General features: G+C 39.6%; 1 protein-coding gene across 1 annotated transcript; it reads right to left on the bottom strand.

Annotated features, from left to right (window-relative positions):
- Positions 1-476: 476 nt before the first annotated feature.
- LOC141596894 (protein ESSENTIAL FOR POTEXVIRUS ACCUMULATION 1) lies at positions 477-11,082 on the bottom strand. The gene is made up of 10 exons (XM_074417170.1): positions 10,936-11,082; positions 9,274-9,362; positions 8,212-9,117; positions 8,021-8,141; positions 7,727-7,897; positions 5,766-6,458; positions 3,288-5,655; positions 2,217-2,389; positions 2,057-2,116; positions 477-1,081 (listed from the first exon to the last, which is right to left on the bottom strand). Exons 1-10 carry the CDS (start codon positions 10,970-10,972, stop codon positions 729-731), a joined length of 4,971 nt encoding a protein of 1,656 aa, XP_074273271.1. The 5' UTR covers positions 10,973-11,082; the 3' UTR covers positions 477-728.
- Positions 11,083-11,582: the final 500 nt, after the last annotated feature.

The raw sequence follows: 11,582 nt of genomic DNA, 5'->3' as shown, positions 1-11,582 counted from the left end.
TTCACCAAGTTTACATTTAAATATATCCTCTCTTGTAGTTCCACTAAGGCGCTAAATACAGGTTTTCCGCGTTAACAATTATGTTTCTTTCCCTTCATCTTTTACTTTATTTGTACGCTTAGCTCATTCTTGGAAATAGATCAATCACTTTAACCCCCATTCTTAAACACAAATTCTTATTTCAAAACGCCATATCCGTCTGAAATTGTCAGACGGATACCATTTCCTCTCACAAAAAACCCATTTAGGGTGTGAGTAGGAAAGCACATGGGGGTGTCCCACCATCCATGTGCTTCTCACTTGTGAGAGGTCTTATTACGGTCTGAAATAAGGCAGTCTGAAGCAAGACGGACTGATTCTTAAAAACCGAAGTTAGTTTTTTACCAAAACAATAACTAAGACAACATCAAACAAAATGCTTCAACACAACCATTACAAGGACAGATGCACCAATCCTTGCTATTGTGGCTCTATAATGAAGAGGATAAAATAAAATCAAAATTTCAAGGAAAAACATTTACAAAAGGTCTAGGCAATGTAGTCAGAGCGCTATTACCTCTACTTTGTTTCCAAAAGTTATGGCCAAAAACCACAGTAAAAAGGCATAAAGCCAACAAACTCCAAGTACACTTAAATGGGAAACTAAATAAGAGGTCCCGCAACCTAACAATAGAGCGAAAAACGACGACCCATCTAAGAACCACCAAAAGAGACTGGATTTCGCCCCCCTAGTCTTCTAGGGTCTGAATCTCACCCATCATAATGCGGTTGCTGACAACATTGAACCCCAAAACTGAGGGACTAACTTTCTTTCCCTTCTTCCCTTTCTTCTTCCCTCCTTTTGCACTGTCTCCAAGAACCCCATAGTCTGAAATCACGTCTTTGGCTCCGTCGTTATAAGCCTTTTGATCATTCTGACTTTGAAAGGCGGTCTCAAGGACATCTGCTGGCAACATCTCCTTGTAATTTAGAAACTTCTCAATGAATTCATGATTTGGATCAAAAGACCCCAGATTTTCTCTAAGAAGAGCCTCTGCTTCAGATTTGGACTGCTTCAAGCAAAACTCTAGGAAGCTTGTGTCTGAGGGAAATAAATTAATCAATAAATCACAAATTCATGCAAGACTGATTAATATCAATTGGTCTCCCTTGTGACGGGTTACCATTTGTGGCGGATATTTTGTGAGTTAAAATGATAACAAAATGGGTTAGTGGAGAAAGGGGACCACATGAATAGTGTTGCAGAGAGAGAAAAAGTGGGTACTTTGTGAGGTAAAATGGTATCCGTCACTCAAGAGTGACGGATATGTGCCGTCACAAACAAGAATTTGTGGATTAATATAAGTAATAATGTAAAGCCGCATGTTATTTAAACAAAATACCCCCTATAACAAGTTCCCAGTGACTACAATTAAGATATTGTACCAAGTTTTACAAGACTTTATGTCAATAAATAACGAAGTAACCTCACCCTAGGCATAAGTACGGGTGTAAACGAGCCGAGCTCAAGCTCACCTATGATCGAGCTCGCCTCATATTGTAAAAGTCGAGTCCGAACCCGAACCCGAACCCGAACCCGAGCTCTTGGAATCAAGGCTTGGGATCGGCTCATATTTTATTTTACGCCGCTCAAGCTTTGTTCAAGTACCATTTTCCGAGCATTATTTTAAATCTAACGTAATTTTTCACTTAAATATTTCATGTTCAGCTAGAATTTTTTCCGTTTATTAGTTTGAGAGAAGATTTCTTAAGTTATTTTCTTTTCCAAGCTAGTATTATGATTAATTTATCGTAAAACTGATACTACATATTTTAAGGAAACATTATTGATAAAAATTAAGTAATTTAAAAAATAACGAGCTCAAACGAGCTTCCGAGCCGAGCCTTAGTGTGCTCGGGCTCGGCTCGATTTCGGCTCATCTTGGCTCAAGCTCGAGCATAGTTTGACCGATCTCGAGCCAAGCTTTGACCGAGCCGATTCCGAGGGCTTGTCGAGCGGGCTCAACTCATTTACAATCCTAGGCATAAGAAATACAAACTATAAATTCCATTTTACCTTTGCTTCCAGTCAGCCTGGCAGATTCACTCTCACACCAATCCCTGAAGTCAACCGCTTCTGAAAAAAGGTAGCCGACAGGAAAACAAGGAAAATGAAATGCTTAGAAAACGAGAAGTTAGAAACTGGCCAAAATCAATGCACGCGAGAAATGACTCACCTGAGCGCTTGCCATTGCCCTTTTTCCCTTTCACAGAAACTTGGGATGAGGCAGGCTGAGATGAAACTTGCTGCAAAGCCTTGCCCCCACCAGACTTCTGTCTGCTAAGAGAGGCTCCAGAGGTGCTTTTGGTTGCCGGACTCCCATGGTTCCCAAGTCGAGGGAAATCAGCCCTGATCAAATAACAAAGCACAAATAACTATATCAGCAACTATTACACATTTAACCAAGCATTACAGTTTCAATGAAATGCAATGACGATATAAGTTAGCAAGGATAATTAAAACAAGGACGGTTCACTGGTCCCACGCAACTGTAGGATTACAATCACCTACACTTGACCCAATCCAGAAATTTTCATGAGATAACTCCTATAAGGGGAAAAAATGTCAGAAAGCAGCATCCAGATTCTAATTATTTTTTAGGCAATACGAGGGCTGTTTATCTTAATCAACAAAGATGCAGTAATCACTATATGCACGGAAAATGAATCCTTGCCACCCAAAAATTATAACTAGAACCCGACAAAAAAAAATACTTTGTAGGAGATGAAACACAACTACCATAACTATGCAGAATCACAAATATGCATCCCCAGTGAGTTAAAGTTCTCATAAGCCCAGATCACAGTGCCAATATATCCGTCTAAAAGGCATCTTCTATGTTCACCTATTCTATGTAATTACATCTAAGCTAATATCTTGGAGCCAGATAGAAGCTTACTGAGCCTGGCTCTGAGACAGAAAGAAGCTTACATAGAAGTAAACTGAGAAGCAGCAAGTCTAACTGCTCAGAGCATAGAGGAAAGTCCCTTCGCGACAAAACATTGGTCATAAATTACCCTCTTAGGTGAACTAGTCAACCTATATTACCTCCACTTATCATTATAGTATGATGCACATTTATCAGAACTATAACTTACAAGTGCCTTTCAGCTTGACCAAAATCCAGCCTCTTCAACCAAAAATTTTTTAGTTATTTTTATGTTTAAAATGGCCACAATAAAGATAGGCAAAACACACCAGCCTGACAGCCAAAAGAAGGATTATAGTTTTCGAGGACAGAACATACTGTTTCGATTCTTGCTTAGATTGTTCAGGTGGTCCCCAGAAGAAATCATCTTCTGCATTATACTTCGACTGGAAAGATGCCTCAGAAGAAATCTGAACTGGCGCAGCCGATTTAGAAGGTGATGATGCTATAATCGACCGTGAACCTCCACGTGTTTGAGTTGACTGGGGTTTTTGAGGAGTTGAGATCTGTGAATGCTGCTGAACAGGGGTTACTTTCTTCTCCTGTTCCCTCAGTATGTCTCGAAGTGATGTGGGTTTCGGGAACTTTGGAGGTTCTGCCAACCATGCAGGTGCTGGTGAAGGACTTGTTGATTCTTCCTTCCAGGGAACAAAATCTCCTAGAGATGGACCAGATGGAGGTGTGGGCAATACTTCCTTCTCAACTTGCACAAGCTTGTTAAGTTTTCCTTTTTCAACGGGACTGGATGCAACCGTCACATCAGCGGAAGATTTCGCTGAAGCTTTCACTGTAGCACCTTTAGCTTTGGCAGCTTTCTTGCGACTCTTCTTTGAATCTTTAGCCTCTGTAAAATTGTCATCAATAGCCATATCTATTTGTTTGGACATAGTTGGCAAAGGAGGAAGACTAGACGCTGACACTTCTATATTTCTCTCACTAGACTTGGCTACTTCTGCTGCTAAAAGATCGTGAAGTCCACTTTTCTTAATCTTTGACAACTCCGGCATTCCAATATTGTCATCAGTATTACTGCTATCATGACCGATTTCTCTAGTAACTTTAGAATCTGTAGGTACTACTCCAACCCAAGGACTTGTCACAGTCATAGAGCTAACCGAAGCAGAAACGTCGGGAACTGGGATTTCCATCTGGGCCCTACGCTGCTCTTCCTGTTGAATCTCTAGTAATGACTTGGGCTTAACAGAAACAGCTGGTTTCCATGCTCTTTGTGCAGCTTTTCCTTGTTTAGACTCGTCGCCTTTGGTATCAGATTCAAAAGCACCTCCAGGCAAATTTGCAGAGACCAAAAGCTCATCTTGTGAAGATAAAACCCCAATAGCTTTGTGCATAGGAGGTCCAGATAAAGTACCAGAAGCTAATACACCCACCTCTGACTGATCTATAGCAGTAACTTTTAAGTCTTCGGATTGCTTCGAATGTTGCACACTTGTTCCCTTTAATGTTGCCTTTACCTGGTCACTTGATGGCTGAGCCTTCAAAGACTTCTGCTTCTTTGACTTCTTCTCAGATGTTTTTTTTACCTCCCGTGATTCAATATTTTTACCATCATTAACTGTAGAAACCTCGTCAATACTATCTTTCAGAGGTGTTTCCTCCAGAGGTATATTGTGAATAATCTCAACATCATTGGATAACTCAGGCTTCAAAGACACATTCTCGCCATCTCTAGTTGATGATCTATGATTCGCGCCAATTTCATATTCTGCGCCCAAAGCCGGCTCTACAGTTTCTGAATCTCTCTGTAATGTCTGCCTGATTGATGATGAGTTCTCCATTGCTTCAGAAGTAGCAAAGTTGTACATAGCTGACCCTGGTGATGAAATGTTAAACTTTGTGTCATTAGCATGTGCTGGAACTGAGGGCCCACCTTCCGGAAGGTTTCCTAACATCTGATGAGGCAAGGGCAGAGACGAGCTGCCTTCAAAAGAAATTGTACGACTCATATCCAGAGGAGCTTTTGGAAGCATATTAGCAGTGTTAGCATTTCTATCATCCAGCATGCTAGAGATAGGGATTTGAGGGTTAACTTGGAAAAATTGGTTTAAAAGCTGCGGTGCAGGACTACTATTTGGTGAGTTTCCAACAAGTTGTGCCGAAGCCTGCATTTGCCCAATAGAAGGGTCACCGAATCGTTGAAAATGTTGCTGCTCTGAGAGAAACTTCGAAAGTAACAACTTTTGTTGCTCCTCTTGTTTTTGTTGGTGTTGAAGTAAGAGGACCCTATCTAACATAGACAGCTGTGGGCTTGGCAGCGTTTGCTGAGATTGCAACTGCAGCAAGTACTGTTGCTGTAATAAGTTTAATAGCTGAGGGTCCTGACCTACACCAGATGCAAGTAGTTTCTCAGCCAGTATGCCTTGAATGTCTAAAGTTTGGCCATATACATTTGTATTTGATGGCTGATTTGGTGGCTGCAACTTCTGCTGTTGCAAACTATACATCGCTTGAGAAAAGTTATGTCCATGAGGCACGTCAATTTTGTCCTTGTTTAAGTCTGGGCTTGGAACAGGTAAAGAGTCTCTAGGTGGCCAGTATGGATAAGGATTGGGTATTGATTTATGTTGTTCAAAGTTCATTCTCTTTGCCAAAAGGCTCAGGACATCTCCACTTTCAGCACCAACAGCAGGCATACCCGAGGATATGTGACCTTTAATTCCTTGCATACCTGAAAGTCAGGAGAGCCACCAAGTTAAACTAATTACTTATATACCAGAAACACAGAGCTATTAAAAGGTGAGAAAGAATAAATCTACACATATGCATGCATGAAACAACCTTCTTTTGGGACAAAACTCTCCAGAGAAGTGCCAATATCACTGGACATCAAGGACTCCAAAAATCTATTTTCAGCTTCAGTTGCTGAACCATGCGCAAGTCTATTCTCACCTCCAATCGAATTAACCCCACTAGGAAGAATATTACTGGACCCACTTGAGCTCGATCTGATAGGCATATCAATAACATCTGCATGCTTTGCTGAATTGAAACCAGGCGGTGGCCTTGCTTTAGCTCTCAAGTGCGGCATCACATCACCAAGCAACGAAAAAGGCAAGTCATGTGAAGCACTTGCTAAGCGAACTTGCAAGTCTATGCCAAAATACCCAGCCTCGAACCATCCAATTATATCACTGCCAGAGAAAGGACCCTGAATAAGACCCTGTGGGTCCTTATATACAAGTGATAGGTCCTCTGGGGAAGGCTGCACGTCAATGGCGGATGAATGTTTCCAGGGTGTAGAATTTTCTCCACCTTGCCATTTCACTTCATTGTGAGCATAAGATGGGTAAGGCGAAATATTCTCCCAGCCATTTGGACGGTCTTTTGGTTCTTGTGCCCAACCCTTTTCAACGGGCGAAGGAGAGAGTGGAGGCTGTGCAGCAGCAGCTGGCCGCCAAGGAGCTTCATATTTAGTGGAAACATGTCCTTTTATGGTAGCATCTCTGTTGTTCAATACCTCATCCCTAACAGCTGAGTGCAAGCAAAGTAAACAAACTAAGGTGACATGCTACCAGATTAAAAGGAAAATATTGTGCAGCTAAACAACCATGAACAGAAATACTTTACAAAACACAGTCATGCTGTCCCTGTTAGCATCACAGCTAATTCTTGTTAGTAAATATTAAAAAATGCTCTAGTGGACTAGTGGTTATTAGATCAAAGCATTGACCCCTTAGCATACAATGACTGAATGGGGCGTAAACTGAAGCCTTCTTATCCCTCAAACCTCATCGTAAGCTACAGTATTAGAAACCTGTCACTGGCAAAAGAATTTAACTCTACAAGATCTCAGGTATTTTGAAAGCAAAGAAATATCCTTCTATAAATGAGCAATTTTTTTTGGCTTGGTCTTGTCTTGGATACCCTTCCCTCTGTAATTGTAATTACATCCCTACCTAACGCCATTTTTCAATATGGAATTATGAACGTAAATACGAGCAGCCAAAAGCAAGGAAGGGAAGGAAGCGATTAAGGAAAAGCTTCAGAAGCACCTAGAAGAAGTTCAATTGGACACAAATGTACATCTTCCGACCAAATGGCTACATAGCATTTGTGATCTCCTGTTTGGTAAACCGGTGTTTGCATTATTAGCCCAGCTGTAAATTAAACAATACTTCTTACATTTTTTTTTCTTCAATTGGTTTTGAAATGGAGAGTCCTCTTAAGGAGATTGGCCATTATCAGAAATTCAGAATCAATGTGATTCAATAAGGTTAAAGGGCTTAAAGGTGGGAAGAAATCATATGGATGGTGTATTGACTAATTCTTTTGTCTTGAGTTTTTAGAATATTCTCCGTTTATGTTCAGAATTCAATTGAATCTATTTTATTTCCAATGTTTTAGAAGCAATTTTCCTCCTCAGAATTGCACACTTGTTTTGCCCATTTTAAGCCGCTGCTAGGCTCTCAATCAAGAGGTCTTCCTCTTTAGTTTAAATATTTCTCTCCTCTTCACACATAATTTACCAACATTCTTTGTATTAATATCGCGTTTTCCCTGCTCTCCGGTTTTCATTAGTTTCTTTCTCAAAGTGACAAATCCATACGATAATTCAAGTTACGCAACTCCATATGATTAAGAATTTACTGTTGTGTTGGTTTAATGATATTTAAAGTTTACTCATAACGTGGAGAATGGTTATCGGTTCAATATTTGCAAAGTTTAGAGAAGGCCTTGCGCAGCCACGCTTGTGAACCACAAAGATACGTAAACAAACGACTGATCCCAGAAGTCATTACCTTCCATATTATATCTGTTCTCAGTATAAGGCTTTTGATAATCCGTATTACTCAAAGTGATATTAGATCCAGAAGGATGCATCAGCTTTTCAATAGGCAAGCTCGCCCCGCTGGCATTGTCAAACTTTTCACTTGCATCATCTGAAGCGGAGGATAGATCTTCTTTGCTGCCTGTAAACAAATGTTCCAAAATGAATGAAAACTCATTATAGGTATTTACACCCACAAACCCTTGTCAGAAAACAAATGATAAACAAACAAACAAACATAGCAAATAGTAAGATCAATACGTACCCAGCTTTCTATGCCTAGACGTCTCAAAATCCACAGCCCTTCGTCCGGAAGATCCATCCTTGGATATCTGGGGAGCACCACTACTAACTATTTCCCCTTTATCAATGCCCTTCAAGATACCCTGCACCATCCAACAGAGGGTTAGAGTGATAAAACCAATACATACACATAGCAAAATATGAAGAACTTACAGATTCCTCAGATGTGGGAACACAAAGAGCCAGTGGCTGTAAAGGTTCTTCCTGAGTTAAAGAGGGAACTAGTGTCAATCCATCCAATATCTTACTGGAAGATCTTAGATCAGTTAGTCGGAGTATATCAAGCAATTTTGTCCTATTGTATCTGAAAGGGGAAGGTTCTCCCAGGCCATTATCACCACGTTCAGGCATGAAACCAGAAGATTGTAGGTGACCAGAATAAGTACTGCTGCCCCCAGAACCAAAAGCAACCTTTCCACGACCAGCTGAAAAAGTTGGCGGAGCATTATCCCCACGACCTCTCCCATGATTATAAGTAGGAACTTCTTTGCCTGCCATCTGTGTATGGTGATGAGACGGATCTGCTCTTCCACGGCCCTGCAAAAAACTGGGTCTCCAGGGACGAGAGTGATCACCTTCCTTCTCATCCTTCCCATGATTTGACAAATGTGAAGGCCCTTTGTCAAAAGGCATGCCATCATATTTCCCAGCATCAGTCCATTTATCCATCTCCTTATCACCCGGACCCCAGCGAGTGTTCCTTTTAATATCACTTCGCTGATCATGATGGGCATCCCTACTTGGATCCGCCCATCTGTCCGTTGGAGTTCGACGAGCTTCTCCAATGTGTTTAGCAGGTGAATTGTCTACCCAGCGGGCATTCTTGCGATTATCAACAATCTCTTTGTCTCCCTCCCTCCAACGATCCTTGCGCACAGATTGATTAGTGTCCCTTTCTTCATCCCGCCAGTGGTCACGGCGCCTAGATTCCATATCAAGAAAAGTAGGCCTGAAAACATCTTTTTTCTTCTGGTTCTCTTGCATCTCATCACCATTTCCAGGAGACTTGATGACATCTGGGCGATCACCGGAACCAGTGAATGGATTTGCATGAGTTTCCTAAGCAAGGATAAAACGTAACTCAGCTTTTAAATAAAAGATAATCCTAATCAAGCCTAATACATCTCTGCACTTCGTTTAGAGGCCCAAATACACATGAAATTTGAGTATTTGACACAATATACACGCATTTAAGTAAAGATAGAAGAAACAAACCCCTTGTGCGGTCCCAGACTTATTTTCCCCTGGCTTTGGGAGAAGCCACTGAGGTGAAAGCGGAATCGCATTATCAGACCCTGGCTTGTCTGCAAAGTTCAGTGAAAAGTAGTTACATATATATATATATATATATATATATATATATAGATATATAGATATAGATACATGTTGAAACTTACGGCAATCTCAAGGCAACTTTACTGAAGTCACTTTTGTGAAGAGAGGAAAAAAAATTGGGTTAAACCTCAAAGTGATAGGAGGAAGACACTGTATTGAATAATGTATCAGGCAAATGCTTATTACACCATGCAAGAGTTTCACAACTGAGTTTCAATGTCTGACAATTTACTCCGCCGCCTGGAATCCTGGAAAGTGGATACTAGTAGGCCAACTAGGCAAGCAAAATATGTATCCTATAAACTCGAATATGTAGCCAGTTCACGCACTCTACACTACATTTCAGCTTACCAACTGAGCAGATGAAGTACTTGGGCAAGGGACGCAACAGAATTTCCCACATATGTTTAATAGTGGTCATATCCAGCAGACACCCCATCCAAAAGATTTATGGCCGGAGTAATTTGCAAGGATCCATCACTGATGGCCATAAAATCGTATCATTCCTTCGAAAACACTACACATTGCTATAAGCCTATAGCCATATTTTAATGTTGACTTTCAATGTGGTTGATAAGTAGTAGAGAATCATGTTTGGATTTAAAAACTGTTAGGCACACTAAGGCAACAATGACCCAATGTGATGAGGTACAAGACATGCGATGAAAGTGGGGCCCTCATGCTTTGGATTTTCTAAAGCAAAATGTAAAGAAGTAAAAGGTGGGGACAAATGAGGTAAAGGGTTCATTACAGAGTACAACACCCTTACCTGAATGTCTCACTCGTTCCCAAAATAAAAATTGCGGCGAATGACTTTACAATAAAAAAGAAGCACAAGCGGGTAATAAGTCATTTTGTTTTATTCCATCATAATCAAAAACCAAAGAATAATAATTATTTGGCTCCATTGGAAATACAAAAGAAGGGCATTATAAAATAACCGGAGAAGTGTACTCGCTAGACGCACCTTCCAGTAAAATAAAAATAAAAAAAGCAACCCACACAGATCCTATAGCTCGTGGTCATTGCACTATACTTACTAAGCAGTTAAAATGGTCATCTTATAGCTCCAAAATCCAAAACCTAGCGGTCGTGGGAATAGAAACCTTGAAATACAACCGTACACCACCACAAGCATTTTTCATATTTTACTGAAACAATAGTGCTATTTACCAGTCAACCGCCAAAAACCCTAATTTAGATGAACATAAAAGAAAACATTCTTCCTGCATTTCTTCATGTTATTCGTATTTTTCAAAATTACCCTCACCTAATTGGAAAACCAACGGGAAGCCGACGAAACGGATGTCAGTCGTAAACTAACAAAATGCCTAAAAAGTTACTTAATTGATAGACCAAACAAGTGTTAACACCACGGTAAATCAATTTGGAATGTATAATCAAAGTTAAACGAAGAAATTAAAAACTTGGAACAATTAGGGTTTACGAATGGTAAAAAAAAAGGGGGATAAATCGAAGAAATTGAAAATAAAAAAAGAATAAAAGAATAAAAGTTAGGGTAAATGGAAAAAGGAGAAATACCATTGGAGATCTGGGTGCGAGAATCGAAGGAGGCCATTGATGATCGAAAGAGAGGTTAGATGAAGTACTAGATAGAGTGCAAACTGAAAACCCTTGTCGAGATGTTTATGGTGTGTGTTTGTGTGTCAAGAGAGGCCAAGGTGAGACAGAATATAGAACCTATTTGAGACCAAACTTGGCCCATACCCTTTCGATTTTCTTTTTCTTTTTTAATTATTTTTTTCTTATTATAGTATTTATTTTACTAGTGTAAATCCCGCGTAAATGCGCGGTAAATATAGGCCTTTTTAATTTTTAGTGCATTAGTTATAGATTTTGGATTTATATCAAAATAAATAATTGATATTAAAATAAATCAAAAGAATTGAATAATTCCATGAATTGTGTTTTCTATGAAAATATTTTAACTACATCAAATTATTTAAAAAAAAAAAATCTTTTTTTGTCACGAAATTAATAATAGGAATACAAATGTTATGTATAGATTATTTAAAATGGAAAATTAGCTTAATAAATGAAAATCTAATTTATTTCTATATATAGGTTTGAGCACTTTGGAGGGAAAACTTTATAGAAGTTATTCTCTTAGTATATAAGAGGATTTATATTTTTTAAATTTGCACCTCATTAATGTTTATCAGTTCACT

This window comes from Silene latifolia, chromosome 8 (genome assembly GCF_048544455.1).
Source record: "Silene latifolia isolate original U9 population chromosome 8, ASM4854445v1, whole genome shotgun sequence".
NCBI classification, from domain to species: Eukaryota; Viridiplantae; Streptophyta; class Magnoliopsida; order Caryophyllales; family Caryophyllaceae; genus Silene; species Silene latifolia.
Note: the sequence above shows the minus strand (reverse complement) of the source record. Positions and strands in the feature narration are given on the sequence as shown.